The sequence below is a fragment of the Zootermopsis nevadensis genome, unplaced genomic scaffold, assembly GCF_977971745.1.
Source record: "Zootermopsis nevadensis isolate Lab colony 2312 unplaced genomic scaffold, Znev_1.0 Znev_ptg000017l, whole genome shotgun sequence".
Taxonomy (NCBI): Eukaryota; Metazoa; Arthropoda; class Insecta; order Blattodea; family Termopsidae; genus Zootermopsis; species Zootermopsis nevadensis.
Window position 1 is genome coordinate 1935898 of NW_028259149.1, and position 22817 is coordinate 1958714.

General features: G+C 39.7%; 2 protein-coding genes and 2 long non-coding RNA genes across 4 annotated transcripts; 2 read left to right on the plus strand and 2 right to left on the minus strand.

Annotated features, from left to right (window-relative positions):
- Positions 1-5619: 5619 nt before the first annotated feature.
- Positions 5620-6056, minus strand: LOC147873613 (histone H2B-like). The gene has a single exon (XM_087350047.1). The coding sequence runs from the start codon at positions 6022-6024 to the stop codon at positions 5653-5655; it is 372 nt and encodes a 123-aa protein (XP_087206173.1). The 5' UTR covers positions 6025-6056; the 3' UTR covers positions 5620-5652.
- A 172-nt stretch (positions 6057-6228) lies between these two features.
- On the plus strand, positions 6229-6683 carry LOC110834261 (histone H2A). The gene has a single exon (XM_022073219.2). The coding sequence runs from the start codon at positions 6278-6280 to the stop codon at positions 6650-6652; it is 375 nt and encodes a 124-aa protein (XP_021928911.2). The 5' UTR covers positions 6229-6277; the 3' UTR covers positions 6653-6683.
- A 2999-nt stretch (positions 6684-9682) lies between these two features.
- Positions 9683-16376, plus strand: LOC147873614 (uncharacterized). The gene is made up of 2 exons (XR_015535441.1): positions 9683-10351; positions 10603-16376. It is a non-coding gene; the product is annotated as an uncharacterized LOC147873614 (long non-coding RNA).
- LOC147873615 (uncharacterized) lies at positions 14651-22762 on the minus strand. Its single transcript, XR_015535440.1, has 3 exons — positions 22431-22762; positions 19722-19987; positions 14651-15235 (listed from the first exon to the last, which is right to left on the minus strand). It is a non-coding gene; the product is annotated as an uncharacterized LOC147873615 (long non-coding RNA).
- Positions 22763-22817: the final 55 nt, after the last annotated feature.

Genomic DNA, 22817 nt, shown 5'->3' on the forward strand with positions numbered 1-22817 from the left:
GATGCCACATGATCCTGAAACCGGTTACCAAAATTTTTGGGAAACTTATCTGCTTAATCTTCTACCCTGAAGATGGATACAATAGGCTTGTCTGTAAAATCTTAAAAAATCATAAAATGTACACAGAGTCATAATGCAGAAACCCATGATCTTTAATGACGGATTTCAGTAAAATAAATAAGTAAAAATTCAACAAAACTTTACTGCACAACCAAAAAGGAGGCAAAATTACTACTCAAGTCAACTAATGTATATTGCCATGCGTACCGCTATTGTTGACTCTGGTGTTTATTTCTAACTTCTCATTACCCTGTTGACACCTACTTTCATTTAACCGATGTCATCAACTGCGTGTACAGCGTAAGACTTTAATCTTGAGAATTGAGGGGTGAGGAAGTGGGGTGAAGGAGGCAGGAGGAAAGATAGCGTCAGCCTTTAACGCTTCGAACTTCCTGCATTCCTTGCAAGTCTCAAGATTACAGTCGCATACTATAACTTCTAAGGACACTTGACAACACTTGCCCACTAAAATGCTAATACCAAGTTGCAGGAGAACTAACCAATCATGAGAAATCTGTCCATACAGCATATTTAGTCAATATAATTATTAAGAAAACAAAAATAAAAAGGAATAGCATCTACCTCATGTATTGATTATAGGTAAAATAAATTTCACATTATGGCTGGTACATGTTCTTAGTTGAGAAGAGAACCTGTCTTTCTGTATCCACTTAGCTGAATGAATGACAAAGAAAGCCCGGTTAAAGAAATCAAGCATCTGGTCGCACGCATGCGTACAACATCGGAATCCCCACATCTGATGTGGAAATGAGTGGCAGGCCTCCATCAAGCTGCACTATGACCCAGAAAATAATTGTAGAGACATGGGAGATGGGTCAGAAGACCCATGTTTATTGTCATCGTCACTGACAACATTGACTGCAACAGTATTTGATCTTCACCTCATAAAATGTACCAGCAACCTGTCCCATTGATGTACGCAGCTGAAGTCTGAACCTCTGGGCAGCCAGCTTCCTCTTATTGCTAAGTGAGAACACATTTTGAATGTGTACAAATTTGACAAAATGCATGCATAAGCTAACAAACACATACCTCAAACTCTGTGACACAGAGTTCAATGAAGTTAAAGGTGGCTGCACAGGTGATGAGTTACACTGTAGCAGCAAGTCTCTACAACTTTGTATCTGCAGGTAAGAAATATTTCACTGCATTCAGTTATTTATAATGTCCTGTAGGGAAGGTAGTATATAAATAAAGACAGTTTTTCCAAGTCCCAATACCCAGAATATAATTGTGATGAACAAATGTGCTATTTATTTTCTCCAAATACCCGTATAAAGAAAAGTGTCTGTTTCTGATATGAATGAACGTAACGAGATATGTGATCAAGGTGTCATTTTTTTGTAATGCTTCTTTCAGGAATGTTCTGCAGCAAATACCTGGCTGCTGCCTCCTTCTTCAAGAAACCGATCAACTATTTGAAATTTTTAACAATGTATCATGTGCTTTCACAGGGAGGAACTATGGTGCCCACTTAGCACAAGAGTCTTAATATAGGTCATTGGACCACAGCAAGTATGGGGAAAAGCAGCGAGATCTTTCCAAAGAACGGCAAACCAGCCTTCAAGCACCCCCTCCATCGCCCTTAGACACTGCAGCATCCAATCATGTTTTGAGAACCTTAGAAAGGCAGAGCTTGACTGTCTATAGACCCAAAGGGTGAATCAGGATCCCCTTGAGATGTCATCAATGGTCTTGCATTTAGAGGCCTGCGTGGTACTAACTGTGATAAAGAGGAAACTAGTCTCCTGGACAACCTACATTGCTTACTCAGGGGACCTGATGCTTCACAAGCCACATCAGCAAAAAGCCCTGGTATGTTCATACCAGTTATGATGTTGTTGAGCAAGTACAACAGAAAATATGTGCTGCTGTACATGCTGGTGAGATGAAAATGTTCTAGTAGCTTATGTCATCGGTTTCACTGCTAAACAGGTGCTTCCTGTTGTCCACTGTGATGCACGCAAGTTATGTCTGACATCAATCAATGTTATCAACCAATGCCTTAATATATTTCAAGGAGTTCAGTGATACAAAACAGTCTCTCACCTATGCCTCTGAGAAGTTGTAGGGACTGTATGTACGTCTGTCACTCTTCTGCAGGATATGATGGCAGAGGTCACCTACTTGGGCTGAAATAGCATATCACAGCTGCCATCAAGAACTTGGTTGGTGTTTGAAGAAGTCTGGCAGAGGGTAACAAAGTGAAAGATGAATATTCTGTCACATCAGTATGTCAGTAATAATGTAATGTCTCTTTACTTTTGCCTAGTAACTGAGGTTGCATACAGTAGCTACCTGACCACCCAATGAACAGTTCCGGTGTCCTGAACATATCAACTTTGTTCAGTCACAGGACAGACCATGCCATTTGAAAATGAGTAGTTAGTCATCAGTTATTAAATTGCTGGAAGGATGTGGCATCTATGACAAGCACTTGTAAACCAGCAGTGAAGAAGCTATACTTTTACAGCTACATACCTGTTTTCTTTTCCTAGTTGGCATTTCTGCTACTGTGGCCAAATTAAGTTCTTTTAGTATAAAATGCTTTGCTCTGGGCTTCAAGGAAGATCTAGGATGATTGATGAATTCGAGTTCTGTATAAGCATTTGAAATTACAGGAATTGTGGAGGTTTCTTTCAGTGCACAAGTGCAGACAGCCGGTGGTTGTGTTTGGATTGCAGAGATTTGGGAGGAAGTTAAAGATCTGTCTGCATAGACAGGCACAGGTGTTGCAGTAAAGGACACAGAAACCTTGCTTTTGGTTCTGGTGGGGATATGGACACAAAAGTTACGTTCAGGTAGTGAGGGTAATTAATTCAGAGAACAGATATGTTAGGAAGGTTAGTTTAGGTTGCGGGGTTGAATGTGAAGGTGAATCTGAGCCATGTGCAGCTACTGCTCTCTTCAGGCATGACCTTTCTGAATTGCAGAAATCACTCCCCACAAAATGTTTGCTGCACAGCTGTTAGGTAGAGTTGATACTTCACAGTTGGCCGACCTTTTCTGCCCATGCCTTGGCACTGGAAAAATCAGATTACATTACAAACGTTTGCATAATTTAATATTTTTTGGTAGAAAGTCTGGGTTCAGGAGTTAATCAAAATGAAATAACTTATACTTGTATTCTCTTTGATAATTTGATATCAATGTAATATGAAAATATTCATTATTGCAAGAGATATTAAATAGATGATTTGTGTCTTGCTTTAAAATAAAACTTTAAGGTTGTTCTATTCACGTATGAATATTTTATTGTAAAAGAACAGAATTTAAAATACCTGGACTGTGGTCTTGTGGAGTGTGAGGCTGCGTAGTCCTGTGGATAGTCCATATTCACAGACGTTGAAATAATTGAATGTCTTTATTGCACACATATATTACATAAGTTCAGATCCTCATAAGTTGAGTTATTGCATGTGACAAACCATAACTGAAATCTAATGTTGCAGGACATCAAACATAAAATTAATTTTGAAACTATTATTACGTACAAATAAATTGAAAGAGTTATGGTAACTTGGGATATACAGCCACATTTTGTGAAAAGAGGATTTAACTTCACTAAGGTGAGGTGTATATTTTGTACAGTGAGGTGTTATACTGCTCATCCACCATGTAAGAACATGATTCTTTTCAGAAAGGGGCTTAATAACTACCATGATTACTTTCTATAAGGTGGTGGTCATTGACACATTCAAAATATAATGCAACAATCCAATATGTCTCCTCTGTTTCTTAATTTAAGAACACCATCTCACTGCATAGGTTAAACAGTGATGAATTGGACATAAATAACAAACAGAAGAAGAGGGAAACATTCGTTGCTTATTGTAAGTTAGTATTCCAGAATATGGACCAGGGTAGTGTATTCAGTAAGTTGAACAGCTATGGATTAGACCCCATGGCTGGATTCCTGCCATGGGCAAGAAATTTTGTTTGCACCTCCTTCAATAAGGGTTATTCAACAGCTTCCATTCAGCTGTGTACAAGAAGCTCCTTCCCAGAATTAGAGACACCAGAGCATGATCCTGACCATTCACTTGAAACCAGTGCAGCCATCTACATTGGACGGAGATTCACCTCCATGTTCCCTTTATAACTTCATGGTAAGGTGCTAAAGTAGACGAGCTAATTTCTGCTTTAATTGCTGTACGAATCATTTCATGTCATGTACGCTGATATATGCTATTAGTGTATAAAGCAACACTTCAGTTGCATTCAAAGAAAGTTTTCTCTCACTAATGCCAATAACAGGTGTTAAAGATGAGAAATGAAAATAACAAACACACAAATATTAAGCAACATTTCTGGCCACCATGTATGATAAAATAAGTACTCAGCTGTTGAAGAGGAATATAGAACTACACTTGGGAAATCATTCAAGAAATAATGAAGACAGCCCTCTTAAACTTTTCTGTTTTGAGTACTGTGGTAAAATATATATTTAATTTTCATACCTTAAACTATATATGACAAAGATCATTTACACAAAACTCTATTGACGACAAGTATTTATGGGTTGTTGGAAAGTGCTCTATTCACATCCAGGCTTGTGATGCCATAGGATTCTGTGGGTATCAGGAAAAATCTCAAAATGTTGTTTAGAATTGTTCAAATATGTCATCATGAATGCATATAGTCAGTGGGCTCTGTATGCTGATAATGGTACAGTGACAAACTTCTTTCAAAGTGCATAGGTCATGTAGCAATTATAGGAATTATTAAGATGTGCTCTGGTTTAAAGTATTATAGTATATAACATGAAAATAATGGAAATACAGTTGGAACCCCCACATCAAGTCACAAATACTATCAACTTATTTGTGACATTTTACAGACATGTTTCAGTTCACTTTAGTACCTCACTGAGGCTGCATTCTGTCATTATTGAACAGATGACATATTCACGAACTTAACTTGCTTACAAGTACCTAAATACGTGGACAGGAAACACCCAACAGCTATTTCCAAAATATAGTAAAGAAATGAAATTTCAAAGAAATATGGGAAATGTGTTCATGTAATACATGAATAACTTCTACATAAGAGTATATCCTAATGGAGGCAAAGATTTTACAAGGAAATCATTTGAAAACAGAATGAAATGAAAGTAAAGAAATAACATAAGATTGTAGTCATCAATAATCCCAAAATATGATCTTTTGAGTTAAGCAATACATTGACGTGATGATTAAAGTGTAGCACAAGTTAATAAAATGGAAGAAATAGCCTGGGAAACGAAAATTCAATAACGGTGACAAGTAAAAATTGTAAATTTCATTGTTACAATAACACCCAAGGCCGCCACATAACAGATTCTGGTATACTGACGTTTTATGTGGTAATGTTACTCAGGGCAGTGCATCATTTAAATTAGAATGAATTATAAAGCAGTCCCATTCCGTGGAGCAAAATAAAAAACAGTAGATCAAATAAAACATGTGTGCCAAAGCAACATACAACAACGAATATCAACAGCCCCCCCTCATCCCAACGTAAAGGAACAATCATATTACCCATTCGAACATCTGAGGCCCTGAAAAGGGCCGTTTTATTTTCGCAATCAACTTATTTGGAGCTGGTATACTTAGTCACGGCTTTCGTCCCTTCACTTACAGCGTGTTTTGCCAGTTCACCTGGCAACAGAAGTCTCACAGCAGTCTGGATCTCACGACTAGTAATTGTGGACCTCTTGTTGTAATGTGCCAGCCTGGATGCCTCAGCTGCAATGCGCTCGAAAATGTCGTTAACAAAGCTGTTCATGATGCTCATTGCCTTGGAGCTGATGCCAGTATCAGGATGGACCTGCTTCAGCACCTTGTAGATGTAGATTGCGTAACTCTCCTTCCTCTTGCGTTTCTTCTTCTTGTCAGTTTTTGATATGTTCTTCTGTGCCTTTCCTGCTTTCTTAGCAGCTTTCCCAGAGGCTTTAGGCGGCATGTTGAACCAGACAATTGCAGGACAACCAAACAACAGAGAATAAAATTTTTTTTCAACCAACCGTTATTTATTATGTTATTCAATTGTCGCAACCTATCCAACGGGAAGCTCGCTACGGTGTGATTGGTTAGGACAATACTCCGTCAGTCTGATTGGTTAGGACGTTCCTCCGTCATTCACATCAAAATCGAACTTTTCCTGAAATTTTGTATTGTCTGCATTCGGTCGTGCCCAAGCAAAGACATCACTAAGAATGTCTGGCCGAGGAAAGGGTGGCAAGGTCAAAGGAAAGTCAAAGTCGCGTTCTAGCCGGGCTGGACTTCAGTTCCCAGTGGGTCGTATTCACAGGCTCCTACGCAAGGGAAACTACGCTGAGCGTGTCGGTGCTGGCGCCCCTGTGTATCTGGCGGCTGTGATGGAGTACTTGGCTGCCGAAGTTCTTGAGCTGGCTGGTAATGCAGCCCGTGACAACAAGAAGACCAGGATTATTCCTCGTCATCTGCAACTAGCCATTCGTAACGACGAAGAGTTGAATAAGTTGTTGTCTGGAGTCACTATTGCCCAAGGCGGTGTGTTGCCAAACATTCAGGCTGTTCTTCTTCCTAAGAAAACTGAGAAGAAGGCTTAGGTACTGATTTATAAACCGGCCCTTTTAAGGGCCCCATTTTAATCCTGAAAGATTATTTGTTTCCCCGTTTTGATTTGAATTTCTAATGGAATCCGTTTATTGTTGGACCATATCACTCGTTTCATGTATGCTACTGGCACGTTACTCAGCATTTATGCCACTTTATGAACATTGTTACGTGATGTTTGGAAGTGATTGTCTTTGATATAATATTGCTTGAGGTTAACCAATAACAGCAGATGAAGATATTTACTAACTCTGTCATCACTTCCTTAATATTGGCACTGGAGACATGGAAGGAAATGAGCTGGCTTTTTGAAGGCCCACCTCCCTGAGCTGCTCCAGCAGGTCAGGAAGTAACTAATAGATGCAATCACCGCAGAGAAGAAGAGGCAGCGGGCAGCAGCCGTGGCTGGAGGGCCGGCAAGAGGAAGGCCAACGAGTTGGACAAGTCCAACTCGGGCGGTTCGAGATTGTGATTGATAGAGAGTTGTCCACGAATAGTTGTTCACGGATAGTTATCCACGGAGAGTTTCTCAGCGCTCGGCGAGACATGGAAGGAGGTGAGCTGGCCTTTTTGAAGGCCCACCTCCCTGAGCTGCTCCAGCAGGTCCGGAAGCAGCTTCTGGACGCCATCGAAGCGGAATAGCAGAGACAACGGGCAGCAGCAGCAGCAGTAGTAACTACAGCTGCAACAGCCGTGGTCGGAGGGCCTACTCGAGCCAACGCTGGCAATAGGAAAGCCAACGAGTTGGACTTGTCCAACTCGGGCGGTTCGTCGGAACCCGCATCCAGGCTCCCGGGCCACTGTCCGGAGCCGGGTCCCCTCCTCTGCCGGCACCGGCAAAAGTTCATCGGCTCGATGGCCAGGCGGTAGCAGCAACCACCTCGCGTGGCCGGCAACTTGGCAGCTATGCCGAGGTCAGCGCGGCGTACACCGGGGTAGTGGCCGGGCGACCGGTTAAAGGGGGGACTGCTGGGGTGGATTCCTCGGCACCGCTCCCCACTAAAGCCGGGGCCTCGCAAGAGGTTAAAGGAGTGAGGGACGTGAAGTCGTCCCGCAGACCTCACCCCGCCGCGCTGAAACCGCCAAGCGGGACAGTGAAGCCCGCAGCCAAGGGACCCGCTACCTCGATGGAGGAGGCGCAGGGCTTCCGGGGACCTGTCCGGGCCGCACACTGGCATGTCATTTGAATCTCTGGGGTGAAGGACGTACGCGGCTTCCTGCATAGGATTCGCGCGGAGTCGGCCTGCGGGATCGTGGCGCAGATGAAGGGAGAAAACCTGACTCTTGTGCCTGAGACCGCCGACGGGTTCCGGGCCACCGTCAGGGTCCTGCGGTCCCTCGGTGAGGGCGAGGGTGTGAGTTTTCACACATTCTCCCTCCCCGAGGATCGGTGCGTGCGCCTGGTGATTAAAAACATGGGCTTGCGCATGCCCGAGGCCGAGGTACGCGAGGAGCTGGCCGCCATGCACATTGCTGTGCAGGGTGTCCTGCAACTCCGATCAACGCGCCGGGCCATGGACCAGGACGGTGACCGTCCCCTTACGCCACACTTCATCGTGTCGGTAGCACGGGGCCCCGACGTGGCGAAAGTGCGTTCCCTTACCGAGATCTGCGGGTCAAGGTAGAAACGTACGTCGCACCGAAGGAGCCCATGCAGTGCAAGCGGTGCCAACGCTTCGGGCACACGCAGCGGAACTGCGGTTATGCACCTAGGTGCGTGGCCTGCGGGGACGCTCACCCATCCGGGTCGTGTGCCACCCCCAAGCAGCAGCTTAAGTGCTGCAGCTGCGGGGGCAACCACACTGCGAACTATAGAGGTTGCAGTAAGTGGAAGGAAGCCAAGGCGGCCGCTGCACAGCTTGCGAAAGGGGATCGCGGCCGAAAGGACGGCGTCTTCACGCGCCTGCCAGCGCCCAAATCGGCGCCAGCTAAGCCTTCTCTGGACCAGGAGAACTTGGGCCCTGGGTGGAACCACGTGGTCCGCGTTGGCTGCGGCCATGAGGAACTCCGCCACAACGCCATCTGGCGCCATTGCACGGACTGAGCGGCAGGCTGTCTCTAAGGGCGGCCGTGCCAAGCCCGCTCGTCCTGTGGTGCCGGTGGCAAATCCCACTGCACCTGCTCCCAAGAAGACTGACCCCACCCCACCCAAGGGTCAGTCACCGCTCCAGGACATCTCAGATATCCTGGAGACCCTCTCACCACGGGTCTGCGTCGAGTTGACACGCCGTCTCCTCGCCGCGATCCATTCCCTCCCACCCGGCGGGTCTCGTCCGCGAGCCCTCCTCAAAACCGTTCTCCTCTTCATGGCCGACAATGGCGGCGCTGCCTAGGGGACACGGTGGTAAGGCCTTGCGGCTGGCTTACTGGAACGCCTTCCAAAATGTCTGTAGAACAAGCCAGTGCTCAGGCACTTGAAGAACGGGTCGTTCCCAGTACCCAGTAATAGCTGAGCATCAAGATCAGATAGCTTATTTATTACCAGTTTAATGGTAATGTGTTCTAACCTGTAACTATCTACAAAAATATTATCAATGGCAGAGTTTGAGCTATTTTGAATTCTTGTGGGAAAGCTAACTGTAGGTGTAAGATTAAATGTTGCTAAAAGAGAATTTAGACATTGCTTATGGCAGCTTTCAGAGAGATAGTCAATATTTATATCTCCACAGATGACAAACTCCATTTTCGGTTTGTAAAGGTAGTCCATAATGCTGTTTAACTTGTTAATAAATGTCACCTGTTGGTGCTCTGTATATTACTAAAAACATAATTTAGAAAAATTTGTATCAAATTATACAGCACAGCATTCTACAATTACGTTATTATAATATTCTATTTCAAGTGCTCTGTCTTCCAGTAACCTAGGCTCAAAATATTTCTTTGTACGTCAAGTGTACGGACGACTCTATCATGGAGATATTTTGTGACTTCCTCATAGATAGAGACGAAAATCTTGGTGGCTTTGGTTGCTGTCCTCTGAGTTGTAGCGCCGTGCAGTCTGGAAGAAACTTACCAAGGTTTGAGAGGACCCTGAGGCCTTCATCGTCGCCTTGATGAAGACAGCAAGTACCTCTGAAATGTTGGTAAACCTGTCCGACCCAGCGCCTTGAAATCGTAATAGCTAACTTAGTATCTTAAGCCGGCCATTCACGATCGCTCCAGATGGATGACATCCGAATGGATGACGTCCAAACGGATGTCGTCCAAAGAGGTACTACATTCACGGTCGTGTCACGCCAGTCGCGGTTTGTTGTCACTCTGTGAAGTGCGTGGTGTTTGCGATGGACGAAGAATTGTTACTAGCTACGGCAGTATGCCTGTATATTAAAAGGAGGAAACCAAAACGAAAGTGGTCAAAGCAATGACTCTTAAACAGAAGCAATTTAAGTCACGTCAATTTAATTAGTGAACTGAGTTTGGAGCTGTCAGACTGGAGAAACTATTTACGAATGGATGAGTGTGCTTATTTCCGCTTATTGGGGCTAGTCACGCCTGTGATACAAAAACAGGACACGAATATGAGACAATGCATCAGTCCTCATGAAAGATTGTCAGCGACTTTGAGATTTTTGGCTTCAGGCATGAACTATGAAGAACTGAAGTATGTGACAGCTACTTCTCCACAACGTTTAGGAGTAATTATCCCCGAGACTTGCAGGGCACTACTGCAGTGTTTGAAAGGATACCTTAAGGTAAGGTCAGGATTATTACTATATTTGTTAAAATTTAATTAGTTTCTAAATGTAATTATTTTTTTACATTTAATTAGTTTCAATTAGTTCGTGAATCACATGACTGATGATGCCACTTAAGAGGCGAAACATGTCTCATAATATATTTTAACTTATTTGTAAAATACATGGCAACTCTCTATATTTATCAATAACATCAATAACGAAATCACGCCCCGACATTATGCAACTTTCGACTTGATTGGACGAAGGCTCGTGGCATGAGAATGGACCACGTTTCCGCCACTCACGATACGATGGCGCGATGGAGTGATGGAGCGATCGGATGGATTATGGCTCGACAGAATATCCAGACGAGCCCACCGCGCCACGCCAATGGACTTGAGTTTCCGCATTCACAGTACAATTTTGGAGCGACACCGCGCCATTTGGACGAATGGAGCGATTGTGAATGGCCGGCTTTACGTTGGCAATGGTATGCTGCCACACTGGCTGTTTGCGAGAGCACTCTGGTGGCAAGAACAATTTTAATCACCTGTTGCTTGTCGCAGCTGTTCAGTTTAGCTACTTCACTGCTGCTATTATAGTGGTTTGAAGATTTCTAACCAAACCGTAAATGGTTAAGGCATTTTGCTGCTTTCCATAATTCTCTGTTTGAATTTGAAGACAATATAAAAGACGGCTTCATCCAAACTCGTGGGTGTGTTAGATAGTGGTGATCGAGCAGTATTCGAACTTCATGTTAGTTTACTAGCTCTTACCCTGAGTAAATTCCTCAACATGCAAACGCGCCTGATTCTTTCCATAAAATGGTGCTAGGAAAGAGCATACACTCCCATTATATTGTTTTTTATTTGAGTTTTCATGTGCTTCATGTATTTGCCAGTAAAGTGGAACAATTTAATCAAAGCAAGGAAATTTGCTCTGAGTTTGTTACTGCCAATAAAGTTTGTATGTAATCTGTTAATAAAGACATACCACCAATAAGTTAAGTGGATGCACATCAAGTTTTGCGATTAAACATGTAACTAACTATACACAAAATAAAGAATAGCTGATTACACGAAGAATTGGTAATAAAAAGGAGTGTGATGGTTAGTAAGTTTTTCACTAATCCCCATGATAATTGAGGCTGCAAGTACCTCTGAAATGTTGGTAAAATAAGACTGCCAGAAATTACAAAGGATTTTCTATCTACTCAGCTGTAAAGCTTGATATTATTATTAAGTGATAAGTAACATAATTGCTGAAAAGAAACTTTCTTTCAGAGACTGTTTACATCATTGTAGAAGACCTCTATTTCATGTAGTTGCCATTGGAAGGTTTGCCTTTTTTATTTGAGTTGTTCGTACTTGCAATGACAAGCATTCTGAATAAGAGTTTCAGAACTGACTTTGGCTGTACATTAAAAAAGTCTGTGTACTGTTTCACAAAGTTTTAGAATTTTAAACTTTACACTGTGGTGTGTAGTTTCTAAACTAGTTAACTGGTGTAAATTAATTGGAATTGTAGTAATCTGCATTATGACAGTTTGTAGTCCTGTTTGTGGTTACCAAGGTTTTGCAGAAACCTATCACCTCCATCTTAAATCCTGACTACATAACTTAATACCGTGGAAGACTGTGGCCCAGATTTTCACTGTTATGAAAGCCTCATCTCATGTTGATTTAAATTACGTCTGGAATAAGTATTTGTTGAATAACTGCAAATCATGGAGAAGTGAAATATGTAATTTTCTCCATCCTGCTATCATTTCTTTGGCGTTCAATTCAAACATTCCCTTCATCGCCCAATTCTCGAACACTCCGAGTATTGCTCTTCCCTTAATGGAAAGGACCGAGTTCAAATGTGTGTATTATATATTTTATATTAGGCACTGAGTGTGGAGTCCCCCAAATGCTTGAACTATCAGAATTCAGGTGGATGCACGTGGCAGATGAACCAGAGTGTGTGAAGACTCTTAATCTGTTACTCCCTTAAAGTTAAGTGGTAACTGTATGTAACACCTGCTTTAGGATTCAGTAACTCTGTATTTTATAGTTTAGATGCGTCATGTTTGTGTTTTCAATTGATACATATATTTATTCTTCAAGTCTATACACAAACCATGAATATGATGCTGAGACATCGAAACATGTTGTAATATGTAGCGCAAATTGTAACATCGAGACCTGAAGATGATGCTGAGACATCGAAACATGTTGTAATATGTAGCGCAAATTGTAACATCAAGACCTGAAGATGATGCTGAGACATCGAAACATGTTGTAATATGTAGCGCAAATGGTAACATCGAGAAAAACTATGAATAGCGCGAATTATTTATATCAATTTTAATTTTAAACATCGATATTAAAATGGTTTGTGTATAGACTTGAAGAATAAATATATGTATCTGTATTTTACTCACAGTGTGTACGGGGTTCGCCAGTTCCCTAGAATAAAAAGCGATTATTTCCTTAAACAGCATTAATTAATTGAAATTTCTAATGGAGAGACGTCAGGTTTTCTTTTGGTACGGACTGATGTAGTGGCAAGATTATTTGGTGTAATAATGTAACACAATAGGTTATCAGTTGACACAAATTGTGTTTTGAATTTAATTGGGGGCATGTTTTGACTATAATATAGTACAGTACAAGGCAGCATAACCTAATATTTTTGCTTCTGTAAGAACAGCAGATGGTTAAATCTAGCTCGTCGCTACGTCTCCAGGCAACTTTATCACCTTGCCACAGAAGACTAACTTTAATCTACCAAACGTGTCACTGCAGGATACCTGTCTTACAAATTGAGTCAATTTGTTTCTAGTATTATGTTCTCTGAGTTGTCCCTGCCTGTTTGTTCCTTCATAGGGAAGTTTGTACGTACATTTATGTGGGTTCAGGGATTGTAGTGCAGTATCTCAGTGTAGGCATTATAATTAAGTCTGCTATTTCTGCTCCTGTACATTCACCAAAATCTGGTGTTGCGACTGAGATATTTTGTAAGAATTTCTTGTCTCTCCACCCAAGCTGCAATTCCTGCTCATTGCAACTCTTAATTTTACTATCTTAACAACAGTAGAGACCTGTGCAAAGTCACGAAGTTGATCTCGAATTCATTGTCCCCCCCTGGAATATGGAGTTTTCGTTCTATTATAATATTATAATTTGCGTCGTAATATCTGTTCTGTTATGAGAAGCGTCTTAATACAGAGTCTAAACACCCCCTGCCTTTTTTGGGGTGGAATTGAATTCATATGCTGAGGATATGGTCCAGTGGCTGACTTACGAACAAAATAAAGAATCTTCAGGTTTCATAAAAGCAAAGCATTTTTATTAGCTGTGCTTATATTAGTTTCTCAGGAGTTAGTTATACATAGTCCAAATTAGAAACAAACATGCTTGAATTATTACCCATTCATATGGCAAGAATTCATTAATAAACCAAAATGTTTCACTGTTTTGTGTCCTTGAATATATTGAAGTGAACAAAGACAGAAACAGCAGAAATAAAATTTCTGAAATTTATTTAAGGCCTGTAACAACAAACATTGCAGGGTTAAATGGAAAATTTTAATATGGAGTAGCAAGACATTTAAATGAGAGACTCTCACATCATCTGCAATGAACTGAAGTAAGATAACTCAAAGAATTTATGAATGCAGGCCTGCTAGTCATTTGTTCACAGAGTTGAAGGTTGCTTCTGAATCACAAGGTGCCCAAGAACTAATTCCTGGTTGATGATTATGAGGAAAAGAAATTAGATGAAGATAACGCAGCATGTACAGAATCAATTTTCATTGCCTTCAAATTCTTTTGCTCCAAAGTCCCATTATTATTGACTCTTGATTGCAAACATTAGTTTTTATTTAATACAAGAGCAGGTGTCCTTTCTTCATTCCCTTCTTTCTTACTTTCTTCAATTCTTTCTTGTTTCCTTCTTCCCATGCCTTATTCCAGACCCTGATTTTTGAAGGAGACAGTGCTGTTGCAGTGTAATTACAAAGGTTGCATGCAGTCAGACTGTAAACTGGCACGTAGTCTGTTCATGCACAACATACGCATTGGCAGCACTGCATTTTCGTACTAAGCACTTGAAAGAGGAGCAGCCCACAAGAATTTAACAGGTTGTGAGGGACTGCCTTCTGCTTCTGCAACCAGAGGAGGTGCCATGCAGTGGTAAAAGATGACTTAATCAATTGGTATTGGTAATGTAAATTGCATTAAGCTAATTCAGGTTCAGGTACACTGTTGGACTTTACACATAATGATGACAGATGTTTAATTTTCAGGGGCTAGTCTGCATTTTAAAACAAAAATACACTTTTATAATCATGTGTTAATAAGACGTCGTTTTATATCTTTTAAAGACGATATTAATTAAGTTCCACCATATCTGAAATTACTTGCTAATTTTTGACCTTTGTTATTGGTATTGCAGGCTTGTTCTTACATAGCTCCAGTCCTGATGTCTAATGGATCGTAATTAAGAGGAAATTCTCAGCAGTGTTGAAGTTCACGATGTGATGAGTGATATTTCTGCTCCAGTTTTCAGACGTTGTCCCTTTGTAATTCAACTTATAATATTAATAGTTTATTTGAATCTCCGGAATAAATGTTGTTTTGTTATTTACCAGTAAAACATAAACATGAGTATAAACATTTTTGATAAATGCTACATATTGACCCATTTTTATCATTTTTAAGTTCTTCCAAATTATGTAAGAAAACTAACGCAGTTAGAACTCCATTCTTCACAGTCTGTGTCCAGGTTAAGACGCAAAACATTCAGAAACAGCTCCTTTGCAATTTTCCATCCACCTAAACTGTCAGCAAATTACTGTAGTTGACGTAACATGCTTTGGCCTTCTCAGGAATAGAACGGAAATGGGTGGAAATCCTGGAAACAAAACGAAAATGTTAAGGAAATCATTCTTCAAAAGGAATAGTTGCTGATATGTATCTTGGTGTTGAGGCAGGTTAAAATGGGCAAGAGTCACGCCAATCATAAGTAGCAAAGTGATGATGCAGAGAGGCAGACAAATGGTTGAATAACTGAAAAGAAACTGCAGCTGACACTCAGGAACATGTGAGGTAATACAAAAGATGAATGCACAATGGCCACTTCTCATAATAAACAATGTTTTCTGACGCAATACACACCATATACTTAATTAAGAGGGCAATACGTCCAGTAATTTTTGTTCCTGACTACTCACTTGCTGGTCAGGATTACATTTTGTGGCAGCAGATGAGTTTGTAGGTTACCCCTCAAAAGCTTTTAGTTAACAGGTATTTTTTATATTAATATTGATGTCTATCAGAGACTATTCTACCTTTACTGTACAACGTAATTTCAAGGCCAGTCCCTCTGCCAGATGTGTTTCTGCTGCCAATGCAGTCTGTAGGAGCATCGACATCTTTAACAAAGATCGTGTTTTGCTTGCTAAGGTCAGTCAGCTTTTTAAACAATAATCATGGTTTTTTATTGTTTCCTTAGTATGACATTTTATTGTGTATGTTTTTTGTCCAATATTAAACTGTTTTTAGTATAATTATTATTTTACTTATCTATAACATTTAGTTTTTTACTTATGAGTTATTTTGCAATAATTCAATATTGTACAGTTATGTTTTCAGTTCTTTGTTTGTTTGCTTTTGTATTGTAATGTCTGTATTGTTGTTAGTGCTTGGCTGTTATTGGCCTTTTTGGCTGTTGTCAAGCACTTTAATAAATGAATTGAATTGAATTGAATATAGTAAATATCTCTCTGTATTCATTTTAAATTTATGTAAGTGTTACAGTTTTATGTTTCTTGGAAGGTCTGGATGCAAGAACTTAATATGACGATGATGAGTTACACTTTGTTCCCTCTAGAAAGATCTGAAGAGTTTCTGGTCATTAGATACTAAAATGCAGTGGAATCTATGACAGATTTCCTGGTGGTAATAATGAATGGGCATTGCAAATGGTGTCATAATGCTGCATTGTGTCTGTTCATTTATCATAATAAAACGAATAAAGTTTTGATGAAATTATAGTACAGTCTACAGTATCTTACAGTTAAGACTTCTAACTCTGTATCGCTGCTTCTCCAACTTTAACATGGCCTTCATAATTGTTCCCTCCTCGAGAGCCTTAAGTGCATCTTCATACTGGCAACAAAGAGTTTGTCTTGATGCCAAGTTTTGTGTAGTCCAGATGCCTTCATACATCAGGCGATGAAATTAATTATGTGTAATGACATATTAATATGAAGAATAAATGCAGATTAATTGCCTGACACCTTCTGCAATAGATAATATATGGGCGGGTGATTCTTAATTGCATGCATTTCATTTAAGGATTGTGTTCTACTCCTAAAATAAAGCCAAGATGAGGCTCCTATAATCAAATGGTCACAAGTGCCTTGTTAGTGGCTGCAGTAATGAAGCAGCAGTTCAAAAGTAATATTTGGACAGGAATAACTGGTGATCTCCTCATATCACCTTATGACTTAGTGTTTCAACTCCTAAGATGTCTTATTTACATCATAAAGCAGCTTTTGGACCCTCATCACACATGCTGATGGATAAGATGAACCAAATTGACTTCACGGCCTCTGTGGCCTCATTTTACATCTACCAACTCCTACATGTGGGGGCATCTGAAGGGCATAATTTACTTGGAAAGAGTCAATATCCACAACTAGCTTTAGCATTTGATTCAGCGGCTGTGACAACAGTAAATTTTCAGGGTACTAGTGCCAGCACAGAGCTCAGTTACGCATTCAAAGTAACAGACCACATTTTCAGAAACTTTTGCCAATACTTTATGAACATTAAAATCCTGTTCACATATTTTTAAGAACAAAAATTAATGTGCATCTGATACGGTGTTTTACTTGTCTCATTTGATTTACTGATGCTTCCAGTTCTCACTAATGAAGAGGTTGCGACTCAATGTTTGTGGGTATTTTCTGGCTTTATTTTAGGAATAAAACATAATCATGTTTGATGCATGCACTTAAGAAGTACCTACTATGTGGCTATTTGTAATTATCTGCATATACAAAATACTGATCTAGAAAACATCCTATTATTAAATTTCAGAAGAATTACATAATTGCTTTCTGTTATACTTGCCAATTCATGTCATAAAAGAGTTTACTTTTTCCTCCATTCCTATATTTTTACAGTACCAATTCATGTACAAACTTTCACATAAAGTACCCTCCTTCACTTTTATGTAGTCAGGTTATCATGTGTGAGGCATCTTTGCAGATTACAGACTTTTAAATTATCACCTGTTAATATATCCATTCAGCCAGTCAAGAGCTGGAGACTACGAGTTGCATTTGAGAAATCACTATTTCCAGCCAAGAAGTGGAGGAAATATGCATTAACATTGAAATCAATGTTCTTCTTCAATTGTGCAGGCAATTAAAAAGCAAAATTCTGACATGCCTTTTTTTTGTCTTATGGACAGAGGGACATGAATGGAACCTGCAGCAAACATTCTAGGTGAAAAACAGTGAACCTTTTGTTGTTTTTGTATTGATGTTGATTTTTGCTAAAAGATGTTTATAATAGGAAGAAACAATCTGTCCCTCTATAACCTTAATATAACACTTTCTACTGTTATGTTTCCTTCTGTACAATGTGAGCTCTGGAAACAAATTTGTAAGGTCAAAACTCTATACAAGAATTCATTCTGGACTGCCTTGTCTAAAACGTAAGTACATGATGGGACAATGAAAATTTTCTTTTTACCCAAATAAAGGTGAATGTAAAATTCTCTTTTTGCATGAGAATCATGGTTTGAAGGTGTCTCGAAGAAGGGATGTAACACTCCATCCACCCTATCTCAGCAGTGGATGGAAGTGAGTGATTATGCTCTTTTCATGAATTGAATCCCAGTTACCATTCTTGCCCAGTGCAATTCTATCCAGGCTCATACTTTGAGATATGGGGGTCAGTGCATGTAGCTGCTTTACTGTATTATTCAACAGCTAAGATTGCAAGGAGCTTTATTACAGCATCTTCACAATGTGTTGCTTTGGTACATAGATCTCTTTGTCATGCCCTACTCTTCTGTTCTGCATAACATCTCATCTTGCTGAGTCCTCTAATAAAATACATATTTATGCAGATGTAAATGGCACATTTTGTTGACCCAATAAAGGTTATTAAAGTCAAGCTGTCTCGCTACGTACCATGGAGGCAGTTGTAGGTAGGGGAGTCAGAGCAATAAATAGACTGTGAGACCAGCTGCCTCAAGTTCAGTTCTTGGGAATGAAGAAAGAATGCTGCCCCACTCTGTATAATGTACAAAACTGCATATACTTTCCAGAGTGCTGAAAAGATAATAATTCTTTCATGCCAGAAATGTACTGAAGTATAAAAATATATGTCCTTACATTCTGAATTAATTCTTGTGTATTAACATTAAAAGGGGGTAAATATTGTTCATAGAAAGTGTAAAGAAAATTTTGCATTGACTAGTTATGCTAAAGAAGCTTTACAGTTACATTGGCATATTCTGTAGTAAAATGGTACCTGAATTCATAATTCTGGAATTCTGACTAATGTTGTTCTACATAAAGGATCTTTTAAAGCCACTACTTTTTTTTATTCTGAGGTCTCGCCTTGTGGAAATCTGCAACCTTATGCCACTTGGGCCATTTCAGAGGAGCATGTTGCCTCCATCTTCAGGTTTGCAGTAGGATTTTGGTAGGCTGTTTAAAGATGTTACTAATTAATTTCAGACTTAAGGAAATTTCAAGTGCCCTACTTTTGTTGCAGTTCATAGTTCCTTATACGTGCCATGCAACTGAGACGGTGGTTTAAAACCTTCAGACCTGAAGAATATAAGAAAATAACAATATTGTTCCTCACTTTTACTTCTGTATGTTAGCTTAACTGCAAAATCAGGTCACAACATGTTTCATTGATCATTCTATCACTAAGATGTTTGATGAGTGAGTGATATTGTTTATTTAACACAGCCTTACATAGCCTACTTTGAACCATAAGAAGCGAAATTAGATATCAGGTTCTCGTGGAGATAAATAAAGAAGTTTGCTATCTTCTGGAGTTTTGTGTTATGTAGTCTGGTAGAAATTCACTGCAGTTTCAGAGGCAGTAAGCACCTCAGATATTTTAATCAATTTATACCAGATACATGGTGAAACATCTGTATTACACCAATCCCTGTAAAAAGTAAGCTTCAGTAACTCACGCTGTAATAAGAGTGCAAGGACATAATAGAATCATCATCAGATCTGTGGTCCTTTTCTGGTTCTAATTTAAAATCTTTTTCGTAACAGCTCAAGAGAGCCAAAGCCGACTAGCTGGCTGCTGGCCTCACGTTCACATGCCTAAGCAGAGGTGAACTATCATCTAACCAGATGTGTGGTCAGCACGACGAACCCGCAGCTTTCCTGACTGTATTACGCTACTCATTGTAGCTCCCCAATTTCCTCACGATGCTGGGTTGTCACCGGTCCCATACACTGGTCGAAAGCTCATGACAAAATTTCTTCTCCCCCGAGACTCGAACCAGCGTGCATTCCTTATCACCGGTCCGAAGCATGATGCCTCAGACAGCGCGGCTTTGAATTTCTTAAATTTTTCTATGTCCTCCTGTTCTCAGAGTTTCTGGCTTCTTTGCCTGAAAACAAACATTCTGATAATATTTCTTGCTTGGCAGCTCATATCTTAAACTGAAATGTTTTAATGCAAAAATCAAAACCCAAAGCAGGGAGAAATTTCCCCCCAACAAGTGCCCTTAATCATGTGCTGAATAAAACAATCTAGTGACGAAAAGCAACCTAAGAAATATGTCCTATGAACATGATGTGAATCTAATACCCATGGTATTCTTCGTATCATGATATGTGGAGCAATTTAACACATCAAATCCCAATTATATATAATTATGAAGGAATATACACCCTAAATCTTTTATTTTTCTGAGATTGATGAAGCAGCACCTAGGCAGAAGTTTTTCACAGCTGAACTGTTAAAGACCAGATGTTATAACTTGCGATCCTACAACCACTAACAGAAATTCAGTTACAAATACAGCCCAGAAAATTGTGAAGCGTCTTGTCTGCGCAGTGCATGAATTGCATGTAAACAAGTGAGAAGTGGATGTAGGTGTGATTTATAAATCATCAAGTGCAGGTAATGCTTATGTAGTGCCAAATAAGATGTGGCAGCCTGAATTTACATTTTGCATAGAAAGATACATGAAAGTTGCTGTTGCCTATTTTAAATTTTGTAATATACTGGAATTCTCCTGGAAACAGGAAACAATAAAGTGAGAAAAGCTATCTCCAAACACCTTCCAAATGTGAGACTGACTTGAAGTAGTAACCAGATGTTCAGTGGGGAATAACTAGAGTACTCCAAACAGGAGATTTATAAATTTATAGTAAAAATGGAATATGACTACTTATTCATTGAGATAGATTTTACTGATACAGTACATTTTGTGTTGTAACCAGGAAGCTGCAATGAGAATTGATGTATGATATCAAAACTACAGTATGGCTTTAACGCCCAGGTCCTTCCCCAGCATGCTTGCTTTGTTGGAGCCTAGTCCCTGGCAACTGCTCTAAGAGGTTTGCCCCATGGGGAACCAGACCTGGTCACTCGCATTTCCATTATCCTGGTTGCAGCATTAGTGCATGAATTACCTGTCATTACTAAACATGTAGTTCAACAAAATGATGGGACAAATCATCACGTAACAGCGGACTTTCTTCTCATTCAAACATCAATGTACCCCAAAGAGTACACCATTACAAGCATGATTTAAGCTTGCTAGTTAAGATAAATAGTAGCTTATCAATACGTAGTGTGGTAATATCTCAAAGTCATGGCTGGGAGTAGTGGTTTCATATGCTGAAATGGCCGTAGATTAACCTTTCAGAATTGCCTGAACCCATGGGAGTGACATGAAACTTCATCTTGCCTAAAATTTAATCACCTAGCCTATAATGTGGTATCAACTTAAATACACAGCTTTTAAAAATAAAATAAGAACCAAATCCTTTAACAATATATACAGAATTCCTATACCACTTTACAGTTGTGCTAAAAGTCTGACATTCATACTACTCTAAAGACCGTGGTTTGACTCCTGGCAGAGGCAGAGAATATTCCTTTTGTATTCACATCCACACTGACCCTGGAGTTCATTTAGCTTTTTATGGAATGTATCAGTATCCATGCTCTTTCCCTACTGGCCAGAGCTTAAAGCTGATCACTCATCTACATAGTTCCAAATTTAGAATTGTGTGGTGCTGCACCTCCATCCCCCATACATCGTTGTGTGGTGATTAACCTGTTGTATGTCACATATAAAATCAAGTACGCCAATGAAATTGTTTACATATTAAATAACACTTTGTGTGTAAACAGATTCATTTGTATGCATGATTTTATGTATCAATACATTGCACGGTATGCAACGTTTTAGAACTCTTGTATGTCATTCTGGAAGAGGGGTTTAAACAGGGCTGCTGGACAGGCTTAAAATCTGGGATTTATGATTTACCAGTGTTTTATTGCAATTCATAACATTCTGGGCATGACACAATCGATGAAGATTACTTAAGAATGAGGGCAGCTTTGCCATTTATTTATATCAATATTACTTTGTGGAATTTGGGGATTGTTAGGATTTAAAGTGGTTTTTTCTTCTTCTCTGTCTTGTATCATTTCCTAGAAAATTGTTTTTTCTTCGTATTTTTTTAAAAGTTGACGTTATTTACACTTCAGAAGAAGCATAACATAGTTCATCTTCTCATCAACTTGAATTCCTGTTAACTCCTTTTTTCCAGTCTGAATGGTTCTCATTTTAGCAGAATTTATTTTGTTAATTCTTTCCCCTGTCCCATAAATTGCATTCCCTTTATCCATAAAGGGATTGTTGTCCTTTAATTCATAATTCTATCCTATTGGAGGGAGACCCAACACTGTTTTCAAAACTGCTTTATCACAATTTCTTTTACGTGGGAAATAGTGTTTTCACAAGCCAAAGAACTTCAGTGGCATTATTTCTTACAACAAACAACATTAAAATTACAAACGATTAAAGAACCTACATAATACAGTAGTACATGGAAGGTGAAGTAAAATTGTCGTACACGTTTCCTCGATAGTAATGATGGAACAAACAAATATGGTTAGTTATACTTCGTACTTCTATAAACTGCACTCGAAATATAACCTGTCTTTCCGTTTTGTTATTTGTAACGACAAGATGTTACTCTCCTTGTTCTTGATGAACTACTGTAATTCCTTGCCCACTTCTCCTGGTCAGAGCCGTTTTCTTAATAACTTTCTCAGTTTTCCCAGTTTATGAAAATACGCATAGTTTAGTATTGTTTAAATTTGGTATAGTTCTTTGGTAATTTGCCATCCTAATATAGCCATTCATTTTACACATTCGTTCAAAATTTCAGTATTGGTAACCTGCGTTATTCTAAAAC